This window comes from Polyodon spathula, chromosome 7 (assembly GCF_017654505.1).
Source record: "Polyodon spathula isolate WHYD16114869_AA chromosome 7, ASM1765450v1, whole genome shotgun sequence".
Taxonomy (NCBI): Eukaryota; Metazoa; Chordata; class Actinopteri; order Acipenseriformes; family Polyodontidae; genus Polyodon; species Polyodon spathula.
This window is the reverse complement of record NC_054540.1, coordinates 5,876,979-5,896,544: the sequence shown is the minus strand read 5'-3', so window position 1 is coordinate 5,896,544 and position 19,566 is coordinate 5,876,979. Positions and strand designations below refer to the sequence as shown.

Sequence of the window (19,566 nt, the reverse complement as noted above, 5' to 3'; positions counted from 1 at the left end):
TTTCTTTCGAAGAATTTCTGGCAAAATCTATTAGCTTTGAAACTGTTTTCTATTCCCTTAGAAACAGAATTCGACAAATGAATATATTAACTTGAAAAGAATCCCAGTGCTAACGGGAAGGCAATTTATCAGTATATTCATAGTTTCTATCAACTGCACCTTAAAGCAAAACCAGTAGTGGAAAGATATCAATAATCTGTCTGTAATACAAAGGTAGAGAAGGTTGTACGGGGGTGGGGGATCAAAAATGATGTTATTGAGGCGTGAAGTAATGGAAATGAAAAGTGAGTAAAGTATAGTCAAGGCTGAAAGGTAATCAGTACAAAAGATAGCAGTGATCGTCATGGGACACACACACACGCACACACACACACACACACACACACACACACACACACACGCACACACAAGCACAATAAAGAAATAAATACAAGTAGTATATGAAGTGTTTGGCAGGTATTAACAAAGTTCTAAGAATTTTTCACTTAAGTGTGCTTGGCATGCTGTCAGGCAGCTTTATCTTGGAGCTGGAAGGGATCTGGCAGACTCCCTCACAAAGGATAAACACTGCCTTGCTGTTCATTCACATCAGCATGCATGAAGGGTGCACATTACAGGGGTCTGCCTTAATAAAGTGAAATGCTGTCGAGTTTCTGTTCACAGCAATATTTCATGTAGATCACTGCTCAAGACTATTGAGGATATGTGACTACTGAGCCGGGCTACACCCTGATAACCAGTGCCAACTGAAATGGAACCAGTTTAACAAATCCAGTATTGCCATATTAGAACTGGACTTCTTAGAAGAGGGTATAAAGAGTGAAACACTTTACATATAGCTTTTAGATTACAAACATCTAAAACAGAGAAACGTCATGTAAACATTAGGGCTATACTGTATTAATGGTATGGTGGCATAGTTTTTGGCTGTATGAAATTAGACTGTTATAAACATCTCTAACATTTGATGTGCAGTACACACAATATATTCAATGTGTTCCCTCCAATGACACTATATATATGCTTTTTTGAACTGTATTCTAAATTGTAAAGGATACAGAGTAACCAAACATTCACACTAATGCAACATGCATTCATTTAGACAAATACATACAATTGTTCGCTTATGGGAATAGATCAGTTACTCGAACTCCCTGACGTATCTGTTGCAGAACTATCAGCCCTGCCCTTTACTCCATAATGTATAAACACCAGATGATGGGACAGATGAATAAACAGAGAATGACAGGGGTGGGGCAACTGTTGTCTTCTTAACCCTACTAAGATCCTTTATGCGCAAATATGATATACCTGACTATAATGATCATATATACACATACACTTTAATGAGAAGTCCATCCATCCGAAACATGCAGCGGTACCTCAAATAGTATCAATTTACTATAAAGGGGTGGGACCTTTTTTATTTGAAACCCCAAAAATGTGTTTTGCAATGATGGTGACAGTCAAGACTGGTACCAGGTATGCCTTTCATGTGAGCAGTTTTCATGACTACAAACTAATCTGGGGAAACCCATATATTTATTAAGCAAGCCATCACAGTGGAGTAACATGACAATAAATGCCTCACTCTTCATCTGCACTTATAGTATTCTGGGGTACAGTGGATATGGGGGTGTGCGGAAACTAGTTCTGTGACACAGAGAGTATTATCAGTTACTATATCCCATATCACACCTATACATTTTCTCTGTGAAATTACTTTTAAACCCAGTTTGCCCTGCATGCTCTAATAACCTTAAGTCATGGATTAAAGTGAGAAAAATGAATGTGTCTCCTCCGTTGTAAACTAAGCTCAGTGGTGCGATGCCGATTACCTGCTTTATCAGCATGGGATAGGTCTCTATAAGACTAGCTATTCGACTGCAAATACTAAAGCCTATCTTTTAATGGAAATGTCTGGGATTTGGGAGTTTCGCATCTAAGGTATAAAAAGGTAAATCGATAAGCAGTTTCACCCAGTGATGCCCACTCTGGTAACTTACTGCAGCTAACCTTTGGGTTACATACATATTACATTTAAAAAAAGAAACAGCGATGTGCAAACTATTACTAAAACCCATTCCCCTGTTATAGTGCTTTTGGTGTACGACTCTTTAAGCAAATTGCATAGGAAACATGCACATGTTTTCCGCACGTGATTGCTATCATATGCTTGCTCAACTATAGAAGTCAATATAAAAGGATACTTTAAGCATATTAAAATATATTATTGTTATACTTAAATGGGATATTACTTATGTATCCTTCTCTTAAAAACAAGGCAATCATGCGTGTATAAAGCTGGTACTTTGATAAGATACAGTTCTTACCTACACTGTATAAAGCCCTCAGCAGCCATCATATCTTTGTATACGCATTGAGTAAGGATTTATTTCTCAGTAACTTCATTTAACTCCAAGGATACCTATCATACTGTTGTTTTCTACATCACTGTGAAGACAAGCACTTAGAGCTAACTGTGTGTACACGTTCCTGTTACACTGTATCATAGATTACTATTCTGGGCCTCCATTAAAGTAAGGGCCTTTAAGTTAAATGCACTGTAAATTTTTTAATTTTAAAGTAAAATTTCACCGTAATAACCATGAATTGTACTGTGCAGGGTTACTGACTTTTTTTTAGCTTAAATAAGAGCACTAATATAAGCACCGTGTTTCTTTAACTCATAACTTTTCTATTCTTTTTAACTGTTTTCAACATTATACGAAAAAGTTAAAGCTTCTTTGGTAGTATGGGTGATGAAATCTATGTTCACAGCTTGCTAGGTGTAAATTACATTCTCTACTTGAGATTAAAGAAACCATGGCAGCTCAATATAGCCATTACACAATGAGGCACTTCACAGCTGTGAATATATACATATATATATATATATATATATATAAAAACTGGTAAAGTCACCAATTTTTCACAATAATTTTCTTTATGAATATGCTGCCTTGCTGTAGTTCCATTAAGCTGTCCAATACATATCCTTCTCTGTGAAGGGCCTTTCTGGTGAAAGTTTAAATACAAAGAAGATAACATGTCACACAGCACATACAGTTAATTAAAAAAATAAAATCAATATGTCGAGCAGTAACACTAAAGAGCCCATTGAGAGCTCCAGAGCGTGCACTGTTTGTCTGGCCTGTTGTGTTGGTGATGCTACAAGGAAGAGCATGTGTTTATAGAACAGATGGGGTAGGGTTGCTTTAAATGTCCATTGTGTGCATTTTCAAAGCAACAGGACATAGACTTTTGCTTTGCAAAAAAAAAAAAAAAAAAACGCTTCTGTTAAACCCTTTTGTAACAAGATATCAGTGAATAAGTATACACTCAGTATAAGGTTTAACTGATATTCAGATGCATGGAGAATGAACAGTCGATGACCCTAAATAAAATATAAATACATCCAACATATATATATAACCATATATATATATATATATATATTATATATATATATATATATATATATATATATATATATATATATATATATATATATATATATATATATATATATATATATATAGTTGCACCCCCTTTAGCCCTCAGAACAGCCTTAACTCGACGGGGCATGGACTCTACAAGGTGTCGAAAGCGTTCCACAGGGATGCTGGCCCATGTTGACTCCAATGCTTCCCACAGTTGTGTCAAGTTGGCTGGTACTGGATCTCTACTCCGAATAGCTCTTTCCAGCTCATTCCACAGATGCTCAATTGGATTGAGATCTGGTGACTGGGCAGGCCACTGCAGTAAGCTGTCACGTTCGTGGAACCATTCCTGGTGGGGCATTATCCTGCTGAAAAAATCCATTAGCAGATGGGTACACTGCTGCCATGAAGGGCTGCACCTGACTGGCAATGATGTTCAGATATCCTGTGGCATTCAAATGTTACTCCACTTTTATCAAGGGGCCCAATGTATGCCACGAAAACACACCCCACACCATCACACCACCACCACCAGCCTGCAGTGTTGACAAGCGGCATGATGGATGCATCATGGATGCATGTACTCACGGGAAACTGTTGTTGAAAAATATATATAAAAATATATTTATATACAGTCGTTGCAAATAAAACTGTATTCTGTAAATATATGGAGGTACAAAGACGTGGTAAAAGAATTTCTTATTAGATTTGTGTTCTTGTCATGTAATTCACCCTGTGTCCCACACGGTCGAATGGTGAGACTTGACTGCTTTGCTTTAGGGCACACTCAGGGCACTAAGAGGAGGTTGTGCAGCTCCTGCCATCCCTTTGCATCCATAGGCCATTCGCTTCCATCTCACAACAGCACACTGAAATGGGATTAGTGCAACTGCGACCCATATTTATCTTAATTGAATTTCTAGTGACCTTTTTTCGTAATTTTGTTTTAATTATTTTCATCGTCTCTTTTAACATGCTAAGAAAAAGAAGGGGAAAAAACTTTTCGGGAGATAAGAAAATGTACAAGGTACTAAAATATATGAAAACACTGGAGTATTTGAACGATCTAAACAGCAGCAGATCTAAAGACTGATGCCCTCTGACTCTGGATTATTCCTACACTTGTTTTCTCACAGGGGCTGATTCACTTCACATTAGTACATAGAATACAAAATCAGGTGTATAAATGTTAGAAGAGCAGCATTAATATCTGATGCTTTTTAACATATTTAAACAAGACCCCTGTGAGTGTCCAGGCCAGACTGTTCAAATGACTGGTTTAACTGGCCGTCTGTCGACCCAGTCCCTATTGCATATCATCGGTAACGTCCACCACTGGGAAGGTCAACTGATAGATGCAATCTGTTTGCTTTCGCTCTAGTGTAAGTATGCCTGCCACAGCTCTGAGGGCCTTTCAGAGGATGAAATCCATTAATAATCTCATTTGTATATGTCAGTTGGTGGTGGCAGTGCATAATACAGGAAGTGACAGGATACCCACAAGAAACCCTGGTATTAACATTGCATTAACATTTATATGAAGGTTAGAATATTGGACTATTTTTACCAGCAAGATATTTTTGACATTTACATAGTGCAACAAAATAATAATAATAATAATAATAATAATAATAATAATAATAATAATAATAATAATAATAATAATAATAATAATACATGTTTAAACAAATAAATCTGTGTTCAACATTAAACATGTAATGATATATTGTGCCCTGAAATCTGGAGGCAGATTTTATCTAGTGTATTATACTTTAAACCATAAAACAAAGAAAATGAATACACAACTAAAAAAGATGCCCATCACTGAGAATGAATAGTTTTTACATTAAAAAAGCAAAAGAAAGTGGCACTAACTTGTTAGGCCTCCTCTTTCACCCAAGATGTGTGGTGGCATCACAATCTGACACAAAGCTGTGCAATTCTGCTTTCACTTTCTTTTTTAAACTATTCAGTTTACTATTGTTTTTGTAAATCATGAAATAGAGCCACAATATGACGAGCTCTACTGTTTTATAGCGATATCCAATCAAACGTCCAGATATACAGGGGGAAGGAACTTTCTGAATACCCACTGTGAGAGTAAAAGTATCAAAAACACTGTGGAACATTCTATAAGCCCTTATTTTAAAACACAAATATTCAGTACTGTGCCTCTGGAAAGACTGGTTGAACAGGGATACAAAGCGGGCAATGTACGTTTTGATATAAAGGGCTTTGTGGGAGCTGTATTCCCCACTCAGTGTGTGCATAGCTGTTCAGCACAACACAATTAGCATGCCCACCTAATTCCAGCTCACTTATCTGCATGCATGATTACTATACTGACAGTTTAGCAGTGAACTCATACGATGATCTATTCAATTACAGGAAATAATAACAATAAAATAATAAAAAGAAAGCACCCAGGAAATGCATCCATATTGAGTTTCCAATAGAGCAAAATAAACTTGCACATACGTGTGACGTTTTCGTCATTTGCATTTTTACATTGTGTTTACTGTAGCTTAGCAGGACTCTATACAGCATGAAATATTAAAACCAAAGTCATTTTAGAATCAATCTTAAAATGAAGGCCAATTACTCCCAGCCACAGACGAATGCATTGGTGATCCCCTGACTCATGGTTCGTGATGGCTTCCATATGCTCTACTACACTAATGTGATTTTAACACTAAATGGCTTCTTGACACACTTGAAAATTAAAATCTGAACCCGCAGTAAGTTCTCCAGACATTTTCAAACAGAATAACAGGCATTTACATAAAACAATACTTTACATCATATTATTCTAGCAAAGATGTAGCTGTTCATTGTTGGCTTTCAACATAAAGCATGAATATACAAATCAGTATTTTCACCGTTCTTTTTCATTCTTTATGTATGATTACTTTTATTATTATTATTTTGCATTTTTATGGAGCCATTTTGCAAAGAAATTACTTTTCTGAATGAGCTTTTTACAAAAGTAATAATGGAAGAAAGATACCTTACATCAAATCTAACTGTACAATGCCAGTGAAATTGATACAAGCAAAAACTAAAAGACTAAAACATTTCCATGCTTTCTGAACAGTTTACCAAAAATGCAATGATACAAAATATGCGTTTGAAAGGAAATGGAAAATGTTATAACATACCCACTTTCTGACTTGGTAATTGTTTCAACAGGAACAGACATTTTACACTAATCACGACCACCTCACATATGTAAATTGAAGGCTATTAACACAATATTACTAATTTACACCTATGCTTTTTTAAAATCTATTTCTGAAAGAGGGATACCACTATCATATGCATGTATTAAATATGAATTATTCAACAATATTCAAATTGTTGATAAGGTTACATGTTGGGACCTAATGTTAAATGGGATAACTGGGACTATTCAGGAGCATTAAGTATGGACCACATGGATGTGTTCTGTATTTAGAGCACTGCTAAATAAGTGGGTATACTAGTGTTTTCTATACAGAAATCCCTGAAAATCTCACTGAATGTCAGAGCAGGACAAACAATTCTGGCTGTATCTCTAAATATCTGTTCTCCACACTGTTCTCAAAACTGAAATTTCTACCGACACAATAATAATTCTTCAAAACTGGCATATCTGTGTTGTCCCTTTTACTGAGCCTGATTTAAACAGAAAACATCCAAAAGCTGAATTTAATAGTTCAATGTATATATTTAAAAACATAAAAACACACTCACATGGAATTGTGTTCAGTTGATTCATGAACTTGCCCTTGATCTTGGAAAAGGCATCGTCCTTGCCTGCTCCCCCTTGGCCAGCGGACTCTGTGGCATTGACGACAGTGGCCTGGGCAGCGGTGGTCGCTTCTGGCGCTGCCAGTGCTTCCCTGCGACTTTCAGTCATGTTGATGCAGGGCAGCCGGGCAGAAGCTGGTGAGGAAAAAATGTTGAAAAAGAGGAAAGCTGTTAGGACTGGGAGCTGCAAAGCCCAGGAGAAACATGTCAAGGCAACAACACGCCCAGGTGTGTGTGTGTGTGTGTGTGTGTGTGTGTGTGTGTGTGTGTGTGTGTGTGTGTGTGTGTGTATGCACCTGCTGACTTAGCTTGAATAAACATTGCATCATGAGCATAATAAACTGTCTTTAGGTCATGCAGTATTTAAAAGGCAGAATGATCTTCGTTTTTGTCCAATGCTTCTCCCCCGCACATTTTGCTAAGCCCTTACAAACTACAGCAGCAGCTTCCCTTTGGAGACAAAAGCTGTTTACAGCAGGAAAAAGCTGACATCAGATCTCTCTGTGGGCAACTCTGAAGAGCTAGCGAAAGCTGTTATAGCCAGGTTGTCAGTGTTACTCTGACAACGTCAAAGTCAGGTTAATAGTCCAACACTGAAGGTGTATAGTAGTTGAGTTAAAATTGCTGCATGCCTGAAGCATGCGTGAAGAACATTTATGTGTATCCACTGCAAGTCAAATAACACTTACAGAAAAACAACCCAAAGATAAGAAATTAAATAGTTACAGTGTCTCATACTCTACTACCGTACTAAAGCAGTCAGCATTTTTAAATGTGATTTTTCTTTTAAATGCTTGTACTATGAATACAATCTTAAAATCTAAACTGAACTACTCTGTCGACTGAGCAAGTATAGTTCAGTTTCTCACGTCAACTGAAACAGGTCTGTGTCCATGCAGAATATAAGACAGTTACAAAGCTGCAAGTCATTGAACTGTATCTGGAAAATACAAACAACTCAATGGTGGAGAGATGGGTTTAATTTTAATCGACAGTTGACAGATACAGAGAAGTCATCTGCCTGACCCCATCTATGCTTTTACTTGCACTGCTAGCTTTGTCTGTTGAGTTTATTAATATTCATTGACAGGTTACAGTACCTCTCTGAGTCATCATATTGCTTTACATTCTACGTCAAAAATGACATCAATAAGGAAAACAATAGCTTTTGAATTGACATGCTCAAAATGCAAACTAAACCAAACTGAAGAGGACTACAAAACAGTAAGTGAACAAAATAAGAATGTACCTTTCTTGCAGGTTCACGTGGCTATAGTAGGTTTATCATTTACTGAACAATAGAAAGCTCCCCGAAGCATCTCCAAAGTGCCTCCTATTCATATGATATTTAACCCAAAATCTTTTTGTAAAGTTTGATATTCATTGTCAACTGCAGCCATTGCTATCAAACTATTTTGTTAATGAAAACTGACTTTAACCGTCAATGTCACAACTCTGAATAACATATCTCTCAATGTCAAACTATAATCAAAATCAATATTTATTGCATGAGTTCATCATGACCTTCTGGTGCCAAGGCGAACCGCAACTCAGTATAACAGCAAGTCTATATAGTTTTACTACTGTGCGAGTCCATCACACGTGGTCCTCCTGAATTATGAAATGTCGTTTACCACTCTTTGCATTATTAACATCTAGTCAGCTAGCATTCATTGCCACACCCATGGGAAGCTCTCCCCTCACTTGCCAATGTCGTACACATGGACCAGAACAATAATACAACTGTGACACTGATGTCCTTCACTCTTAACAGGTCAGCTTCAGTTTTAAATAAATTAATCGGCTTCTCCTGCTTTGCTGGTTTTTGAGAAAACCTCCATTCCAGCCATATCTTGTGATGTGCACTGTGACTAGAGATATTAGATAATTCAGTGATGTTGTTCTTCACTCACCTAGGAGTTTCACAGCTGTTATGTTAAACGAGGGATAAAACAGCCACACAAGTGAGGCCTCTCACGCTTCAGGTAAGGTACTGTATTAGCAGCCTGTCTTACTGCGTCAGTGTTATTTTGACATGTCGCCTCCCTTCTCGCTTGTCGAACTGAAACTGCCTTTTTAACAGCAACATCTTTAAAACCTGAAGGTACCTACTTACAACTGCAGGTTGATCGTATTTGACAAGCACATCATATACACGTGACTAGAACAATCTGAATAGCTTCTTTGCACTTTCTGACGAGCTAGCTAGGTTTTTACTAACACGAATAAATAGGCTCTTCCAAAAGGCAAGCTGCACTGAGTGCATATTTTATATATTCTGCAGCTGCAACTTTAATTTAGATTAAAACAGACTGGACTGTATTTCGCTCTATTTAAGCAAGACAGTAAATATATTGCAAATTACCATCTTATGCATTTACCGGCAGGCTGTTAGTTCTTCAGATGTTCAGATTACAGTTACAGGATTCAATTTGTACATCATTTTTATCTAGTTCCAGACTTCGGAGAGCTGCTTCCAGTTGTTCTGATCTGTCAGCACTAACAACTAAGAAAACCGTATGCTTTCCTACAATAAAGTGGCTCTTGGTGAAAGAGGCATCCTTTTGGAAAGCCTTGAAACAAGCATCTGTGCCCATTTTCCTTTTTTCTAAATGTAGTTGCTTTGTTCTGTTCTGTTCTGTTCTTTTAAAAGCAACACACAAAATAATGAAACCACAGTACTTTACTCAGAAGTACCTTAGTGGATAATATCAGACATTATTGTTGATTTTTTTTTTTTTTATGTGGAGTACATTTTGTCCATTAGCTTTTTACTGCATTCATTATGCCTAGAATTTCATTTTAATGAGCATCCTTTTTGACAAATGGAAATGTTATCCCATTCCAACATCTTGCTTGCAAAAAATCTGCCATAGAATGTGTTATAGCCCCTGCAAATACAATTTGTCTGCATTTATTCACCTGTGCCAAAAAACTGTTGTGTGTATTTATTTATTTATTTTTAATTTAACTGCCTTTAAGAAACAACTGAGATTGAGAATGTGAAATACAAAAATAGCAACCATTCAAAAGGAGAATTTGTATTATATTGAATGTAGTCTATTTCAGAGACATGCTCCAAAATATCATTTATAAACACACCATTCATTGGATCCAGCCTTGACTGAACCCCACAAAAACCACCTTTGCTGCAATGCACACCAACACTTCAGTATAATACACATAACCTAGTTCATGGGGGCAGTTATAATGAGGGTGTACGCTTTACTGCAGGGGTCTGGGGATGAATACATTGTAAAGAGAGAGCTGTCAAGGTCAAATATACAACTCTAGCGCCAGCGGCATAAAAGCCAGACCACACCATCGCCACAGCAGGAAATAACAGCTCTGCTGGACCTGCTGACCTCATATTTTTTTATTTTTTTAATTTAATAGTCGCCATTTAGTTATTTTGTTATTTTTACCCCAATTTAGTAGTGTCCAATTATTTTGTTTACCTGTGCTGACTTGGGAGGGGCAAAGACGAACTCACGCTGTCCTCCGAAGTGTGTGCCGGTAGCCGCCAAGCTATTTCACACACTGCAGACTCACCATGCAGCCACCCAAAGCTACACAGTCGGAGGACAATGCAGGCCTGGGCAGCTTACAGGCAAGCCTGCAGGCACTCAGCCAGACTAGAGGGGTCGCTCCCATCTACGGTCAGCAAAAGATTAGCCTGGACTCAAACCAGCGTAGTCCAGACTATAGGGCCACTCAGGAGCCCCACTGACCTCACATTTTAATTAAAGGTAGTCTAGGTACATGCCGAAGACTTCCTTAATAGCAGATGTCACCTCAGGCCTGCTTTTTTTTTTTGCCAGTTCCCAAATGATGACAATAAGTCATTTTGACAGACCCGCCAAAAACCTGCATTATCGCACAAGAATGCTGCATGTGTTATTTATACAACCAACTATTTAAAATTTCAAGTGACACTAATAATGCTGGCATTGTAACAGAGCATTACCTAAAGGTTGCTGTGTTTATAAAGAAACTCTTTATTTTCACATTTGATAACCCCCCCAACTGGTATTGCTAACAGGTAATTTGACCTTTTCTCTTCAATGAGTGACATTCTCATCATAAAATACACCATAAAACTGATATTTTCACCTTACTTAAGAGGCTGTTTACCACATTAGCTGACAATAACAAAACAGATATGTGCTCCATCATATACTGCATGCCGATAGAAATGCATTATATTCCATGCACCGGTACTTGCTTTGTAGCAAGGTTTTTTTTTCCCATGCACAGAAACTCTTTTCCAGCTTGTTTTTGCATTGATATCATGCAGTATACAAAATACACATTTTCACACTGTGCTGCAGTACATGTATAGTACATAACTTGCCAGTGGTCCTACAGTGCATGAGAAATCCTATAAAAATGATCCTATAATTACTGAATGTAAACCAATTACTTTTAACAAAGGTAGTGTTACATCTGTAAGTTGTGCTGTAAATAAAGTCACATGCTCCACTCTCCCCACCTGAAATCAATATTAAAGTAGGGGGCATTACTGGGTTTAAAGAGAGAACTAAATGTGCTTTCTGAGAGTTACTACAGGGAGTCAGTGGAGGATATCTAACAGCACAGGATTCTTGGTGCCCTTTTCATATTTTTCCAATTTCTCATGTGTGTCTGACCATGCCGTGTCTCAACTCCACCGTGTCTCTTTTATTAACCCAATGTTCCCAATCGGGTTCCTGAACCAGGTGTGAAAAGCCTGGCCAATTATTTTTATAGCAGATGGCACAGCACTCCTCTCCCCACATTTCATCATGAAAGCTGCTTGCACATCGTATTGCCTTCCATTTACTTTAACTAGGTCACTGACTTTGCTTCTATCTAAGCTCCAACCATTTTTTGATTCTCAACCCCTCCCAATTGCTTCACAGCGGGATGGAACACTGAGTTAGCAACTGCTCATAAACACCAAGTCAGACAAGCATCTTTGGACAGAACATTGGCTTCCCAGTATTTCCCTTTCCTACTAGTTGTTGATAGATGGAATGCTAGCCGCATTAGTCCAGAGATGAGTTGCTTGTGATTCATTTTTGTTTAGTTAGTCCTATAAAAGGTGTCACACTGCCTTCTCTTTGTACCTGTCCTATTAGAAATGTGGTTAATGTGTGTTTTTAAAACTCCCCCAATCTATATTCTTTTATGACACAGATCTTGCTACTGTAACTTTCTACAATCAGCCTACAATATGCAGGTCATTTTCAACTATATTAAGATCAGATTATATTCTGTAACCATTCACATCCTGACGGGAAAGGCCTTACCCAGACGTTAGCAATGACCCTTTAATCACCAAATGCATTCAAGCTTTTTAAATTCTATTAGGAGAGGGCAACTTCAGTATTGCATATTCATTTGCATTACATATAAATTGCAGCTTCATAAAACAAGCATCACTACCATGAGATTTTTTTCACCACGTCACCTCTGTTGAAAATCTATACGGATTCATATGCTTGCAGAAATAGTTTGACGTCAACACAACTGGGTATACTGTGTGCTTTGTGCATGCTCCAATTTTGACAGCTTCTTCAAAATAAAATATCCACATGTGTGTCTGGATTGTACTTCTGCTTTGGTGCTCATGCTTAGACCAACTGACTGCCATGGGAACGATGCACAGCAAGACATCTGTATCTAATAGGTTGAGGAAAGGATGTTTAATAACAGGTAACATTCTACAGTGATGGGAGTGAGGAAAGACGTATTCTAAATTATCTACTGGTACTACTTTAGCTTGGTAGTGGGAGATGAAAAGGTAAATAATAATACAATCCACTACTGTAAATTACAGGAACTCTGGGTAGACAGCAAGACATTTATTTTTCCTTACTTATTCTATCTATTTATTATGAATAGTAAAATGAAGCACAGGCCCATTTAGAGTAAGGTTATTAAAGTACATATCTCCCAATACACTGAATGCAATCCCAGTACTGCTGGAATCTCCGGGTATGAGATGTGTTGAAAGGGGTGAACAGTGTGAAAGATAAAAGGCACAGTTCTTGTTCACAAGTTTACTGCAGTGTAAGTCACAGATAGAATTAGCTGCATATGCAGTTGCACTCATCTATGTGTGAATTAAATTCTTGTTAAAATACTTCATGCAACACCGACAATGATGTCTGCAAACAATGCTGCGAATGAGGGTAATAGGCCCCTGTGACATCATATGGCTGAGTGGTGATGTCAGGCCGGAATGCAGCAAGAACAACAGACAGACAAAAGGCAGTTCAAAAGGCGCTGTGCACCGTTTATTTAACAAAAAATAAAATATACAAACAAAAACACTTGCTCACAGAGCGAAATAAAAGATTTAAACAAAATAATCACAAACACAAAAAGAATATAATAAACTCCAGGTCAGGCTGGCCTTCACTGTTACTGAACGTTTTGTTTTAAATGTCTCTCTCCTCTCGCTCTCCCATTCCACCTCTGAACACCCACCCGGAGAGGAGGGAGCTGCAGGTTCTTATACCATGGCTGAGGGGTTTAACTAGCTAGTAATTATTCTATTACCCCTCGGCCAAAATCTGCACAAGTTAATTAGTGGATGGGGCGTCCTGTCCACACTACAAAACAAAGCCATTTAGCTACGCCATCAAAACAATAACAAAGCACACATCGCTTCGCCGTCATATATACAAATAACAACAACGAAATCATAACACACAAAACACATGGCTTTCGCCGTCATATATATATATATATATATATATATATATATATATATATATATATATATATATATATATATATATATATATATATATACATATATTATATATATCATATATATATATATATATATATATATATATATATATATATATATATATATATATATATATATATACACACACACACACACACACACACACACACACACACACACACACAAATATAAAATAACACAGGGGCGGAGGGGGAGACCCCGTACTAAAAATAAATACTGTACAGGGCTGCTCGCCCTGTTACAGCCCCGTTAAAAACATGACAGTAAATAATTGTAGACAGCTGGTCATTTGTTAGCCACCTACTGAAATTTGATAAAAGGTTTTGTATAAAACAGCATTTAAGAGTACACTGCGTTCCATTCTAAGGCCAGGGGGAAATGGGCTCAAAAGCTGTTGATCTTGAATCTCTCATTTTTTACTCATTCTCTGTACAGTAGCTGTATAAGGTACAGTTCGATTGGCATGGTTTCGTTACTTTACAAGTCTTCCTTTGAGTCTCACTGTTCCCTTTATTTTCCATCTTGTCCATTCGCGGCACATAAGGAAGAGACACAATAATGAAATTAAGGTTGTGGATGCACTGCAATAAAAAATGCTATTCTGGAAGGCTTAAGGGACCTTGTCAATTTCACTCTTGATTAAGAGAAAGATCCCTTTAGTCACTGTTCATATAATGTGTGTGATTGGCGTCTTCTCGTCTCTAAATGATCCAACTATGCATGAATCATTGAGTAATTCACTTTATTTTCAGAATAAAGATGTGATTAAATTTGGAATGGGTGTCTGTTAAAAAGAATGAAAAGTTACTTCAATGCCAGTTTCCTCATAGTTATGTTTTGTAACTCGGTATGCAACCTTTTGAAAAGGCCAGTTTTTCAAGTAATCCACCAACGTGGCCAGCAGATATCTGATGTTTGATCAGCAGAGAAACCTTTGGGAATTTGTTGGGCATCTCATTTCACTGTATTTTTTATGTATGTAGTAATGTTGCAAAAAAACCCAGCAGCATTAACAGAGTAAAAGATTAGATCATTTAAATAGATCCACTGTCTTTGTGTGTGGATAAGGCACATACAGTAAAGTAGACCCAAATTCAGCTGGGAAGGTGCATTTTCCATCTGAAACCAAGATCATTCCAACACATAACTAGGCCCATTTTCAGCCCGAAAAGATAAACTTTTTGTCTGGAAAGGTGCATTTCAGCATTTTGACCCAGCTTTAAAGGTATATTTTCCTAAAAGAGCATTAAGATATGTGCAGTGTTTAATAATTTCTATTAAAATGTGATTTATCACAAGGACACAAGTTTACCCCCCATCTCCCTGTTGGCATTATACGTTACTTGGAAATTAATTCCTTTTAAATTACCACCCCCAAAATAAAAAATAAATAAATAAATAAATACATAAATACATGTGAGTCATCCAGTTAATGAAGGATCCCACCAACCCTACAGTGTGAGGCAGTACAGTAGACAGCTGTACTACACTGTGAATCACATTCCTGTTGAGAAAATAAAGGGTTCCTATCGTCTTATCTGTGACAGTTTCTGGTAGAAGCATTCCTCTATAATTGAGAGTTGTCTTCCTAAACCTATTTTATGTTCTATTAAGCTCTCCCAATTAAGTAGCTGAAATCTGTGACATGGTCGTTTTATACAATATCGCCACAGTTTAGGAAATCACTGCCTAGGAGCGATAAACTGGAAGTTTTCCCTGAGATTCCCTCATTTCCAAATTTTAGAACGTTCATTACAGAATCTGTATCGGGAGTAACTGCTATGGACATTCGTGTTAGCACAACTCTCAGCTGCCAAATGTAGAAAAAGGTCACTCTGTGTACTTTGGACAGTACATTAACCTTTAGAGAATATAATTAGTTCATTAAGTTCCACAAGGTGAAGCATTTCAGAGCTAAATGCATAGGTAGAGGGATTCATTTATTATTACACTTGCGGGATTTTGCAGAGAAAAAGAGCATAACTATACAGAATCTGCAAACATTAAACTGTTAGGCTATTTTTCCCTGAGGAATCATACAAAAAAGCAGCCCCTGCATATTAATACAACACTTGATAATCTGCATGCAATACAGAGCACAACAAAGAAACAGTTACACTCTTTCTTTGGATCCGGAGTAAGTCTTTACTCAGCTTGAAGCAATCTCATTCTGTAATGGAAGTGAGACAAGTTATTAACTCTGCTCTGTTGTGAGGCCAGGACAACTCCATTAACTGAAATGCGCAAAGAAACCCATTTTCAATTACTATCTCCCAAAATGGACTCATCAGTAATAAAGTAGTATGAAATGAGTTAGTAGCCAGAGAGATATGTGGCTCTTAACTTCCAATTTGAGTTCTTAATAGGTTTAAGTACCTTTCTATTAATAATTAATATATCTGCTATTCATCTCGTATTGAAATATCCTACACTTCTCCCTAAGAAATTACATTTATGTTGGAGGACGAATTCATGAAAGTGCCTGTCACTGGCCATGTGGAAGAATAAGACTATTCCCTTGTTGCAGGAAAGTGGGAGTGGTTAACATGTAGAAAACAGAAAGTTCTGATTAGAGGAAAAACCTCAGAATGGAGTGTGGTAACCAGTGGTGTACCACAGGGATCAGTATTAGGTCCTCTGCTATTCCTAATCTACATTAATGATTTAGATTCTGGTATAGTAAGCAAACTTGTTAAATTTGCAGATGACACAAAAGTAGGAGGAGTGGCAAACACTGTTGTAGCAGCAAAGGTCATTCAAAATGATCTAGACAAGATTCAGAACTGGGCAGACACATGGCAAATGACATTTCATAGAGAAAAGTGTAAGGTACTGCACACAGGAAATAAAAATGTACATTATAAATATCATATGGGAGATACTGAAATTGGAGAAGGAATCTATAAAAAAGACCTAGGAGTTTTTGTTGACTCAGAAATGTCTTCATCTAGACAATGTGGGGAAGCTATAAAAAAGGCTAACAAGATGCTCGGATACATTGTGAAAAGTGTTGAATTTAAATCAAGGGAAATAATGCTAAAACTGTACAATGCACTAGTAAGACCTCATCTTGAATATTGTGTGCAGTTCTGGTCACCTTGCTATAAAAAAGATATTGCTGCTCTAGAAAGAGTGCAAAGAAGAGCAACCAGAATTATTCCGGGCTTAAAAGGCATGTCATATGCAGACAGGCTAAAAGAATTGAATCTGTTCAGTCTTGAACAAAGAAGACTACGTGGTGACCTAATTCAAGCATTCAAAATTCTAAAAGGTATTGACAGTGTCGACCCAAGGGACTTTTTCAACCTGAAAAAAGAAACAAGGACCAGGGGTCACAAATGGAGATTAGACAAAGGGGCATTCAGAACAGAAAATAGGAGGCACTTTTTTACACAGAGAATTGTGAGGGTCTGGAATCAACTCCCCAGTAATGTTGTTGAAGCTGACACCCTGGGATCCTTCAAGAAGCTGCTTGATGAGATTCTGGGATCAATAAGCTACTAAGAACCAAACGAGCAAGATGGGCCGAATGGCCTCCTCTCATTTGTAAACTTTCTTATGTTATGTTCTTAAAAGTTGTCACATCATAAAGGGATATTTTTGTTTTAATACCACGCGGAATTCAGTTCTCTCAATATTTCTTTTTTTGCTTTGAAAATGTGGATGCAAATCCTAGTCAGGAGCTCAGAGTTTAGCTTATTTTCATTTCCTTAGGGCACACAGGGCCATTTCAATTATATTGCATTGTTTCCCAATAACATGAGTGACTACAAGCAATTTCTCAAGCGTGAGCCAGTCAATAGGGAATGATTGCATTTGTAATGGATATCAATCAATTAAAAATCAAGCCTGTGACCTCGTATCTTAGAACAACTTTGATTTCAAATCTAAATCATTTTCATTTGAGTTCACTACCTGGGCAGAACACTTAGGGGTAGACATACTAAAGAGTTGCATCTGTCGCAATCATTGCAAACCACATGCAGACCAATCGGAAGTGTAGCGTGAAATGTACTAAACAAACGCAACACTGTTAGCATCATTTTAACGAATGATTTGCAGCCGCAGTTCTTATTTGCACATTAGCCTTAAATTAATATATAATTCTGGGCGTTCCTGCAATAATTCACAAAAACAGGGTGGAGATGAGTGCAAATGAGTGATTAAAAAAATGTTGTAATGAGATGTACTAAAGCTATGGGCAATTGCAACACTTACAATTGCATCAATTTGTTAAGAACTTTTGAAAGCATGTTTTAAACAGTTGCAATTGTTGCTGACACTTTCCAGTCAGCTTTTTCTCATGTGTTCCCAGTTGTGCTCAATGTATTTTTGAGATGAACACCAAGTACCTAATTTTCACTAAAGACAGGGTGGCTGACACTCTAGAGCAATAGACTGCACACATGTGCCACTAACCCCTCCAGCTCATTCTGAACATCTGAAAAGAACCATGATCTAGTGTGTATTAAATGTCTAGGCTACTAAGTAGACCAAGTTAAAAATAATAATAATTCAAATTTAAAAAAATATATATTTTATTCGCATTATACACTAAAGTAAAAAGAAAGTGTGCTAGGTATTCATTTGATTTTACTACTGTATACTGTATAGGCCTACTGTACAGATTTATATTTTTACATAATGTAATGCGTAGCCTACCCAAAACACATTAGTGTTATTTCAGTGTAATAATTTATATTTAAAATACATCGAGAACTGTATGTGTGTGCTATTTTATTGTATTGTTTTTAAACCCAACACCTCCTTATGTCGGACAAACATGTTTGTTTTAGCAAGGGGCTACTGTAGGATTATGAAAAGCTTTCTGGTGGTGAAGGGCCTCCCCACTATAGACTCCGATAGTTTCAAACGCCTTTCCATATATATATATATATATATATATATATATATATATATATATATATATATATATATATATATATATATATATATATATATATATATATATAAAAAACAGTATTACAATTGGTAAAATTAAGAGAACAGATTGCATTGTACGTTTACATTTGTTATTTTGATTCTTGCACCCTTCGGGCACTCTCTGCTGCAGCAAACCACAACTTTTGTTAGAGATCTCACTAAGATGATGCAAATAATAATTAAATTAGAATATATTACAGCTGTCTTCATTAAGATATTTTTTCTTAGTAAATACGACAAAATGTGCACTTTGCGATTTGTCGTAACAAAAACGCGAACTACGGTATGTTTGCTCTGCGACTGGCCCATCTTAGTACTGTTGTTTTAATAGATTTGCCAAGTCTGACAAAGAGATGATTAAGTAACCTGCAGATGTGTGCTAAACAAAACAAAAATGACATTGGAGGGTTGTTTTGCTTACAGTGAGAACAGGAAATCCACCAATCCATCTTTCTGTAGGTGCAGAAGGCTCTGTTGTTGAAAGTGTGACCAATTGCATAGTGTGACTGACTCAACGGCCTTTATTACATTGTGACGTTGACTTCTTGTGGTCTGTATGGTACATATTAACATTATTAGAATGTCTGCTCACTTCCTTTTTTTTTAAACCTGTTATCATTATTGAAA

The 19,566-nt window shown here is 37.0% G+C and overlaps 1 protein-coding gene across 4 annotated transcripts in view; it reads right to left on the bottom strand.

Annotated features, from left to right (window-relative positions):
- Positions 1-19,566, bottom strand: part of LOC121318049 (synaptotagmin-1-like) — a 193,955-nt gene that overhangs the window by 36,412 nt on the left and 137,977 nt on the right. For all 4 annotated transcript variants that reach the window (XM_041254284.1, XM_041254283.1, XM_041254282.1 and 1 more), the window contains one exon: positions 7,176-7,367. In XM_041254284.1, the coding sequence (XP_041110218.1) occupies positions 7,176-7,341 (166 nt within the window). In that variant the 5' untranslated portion in view covers positions 7,342-7,367. The remainder of the gene's footprint in view (positions 1-7,175; positions 7,368-19,566) is intronic.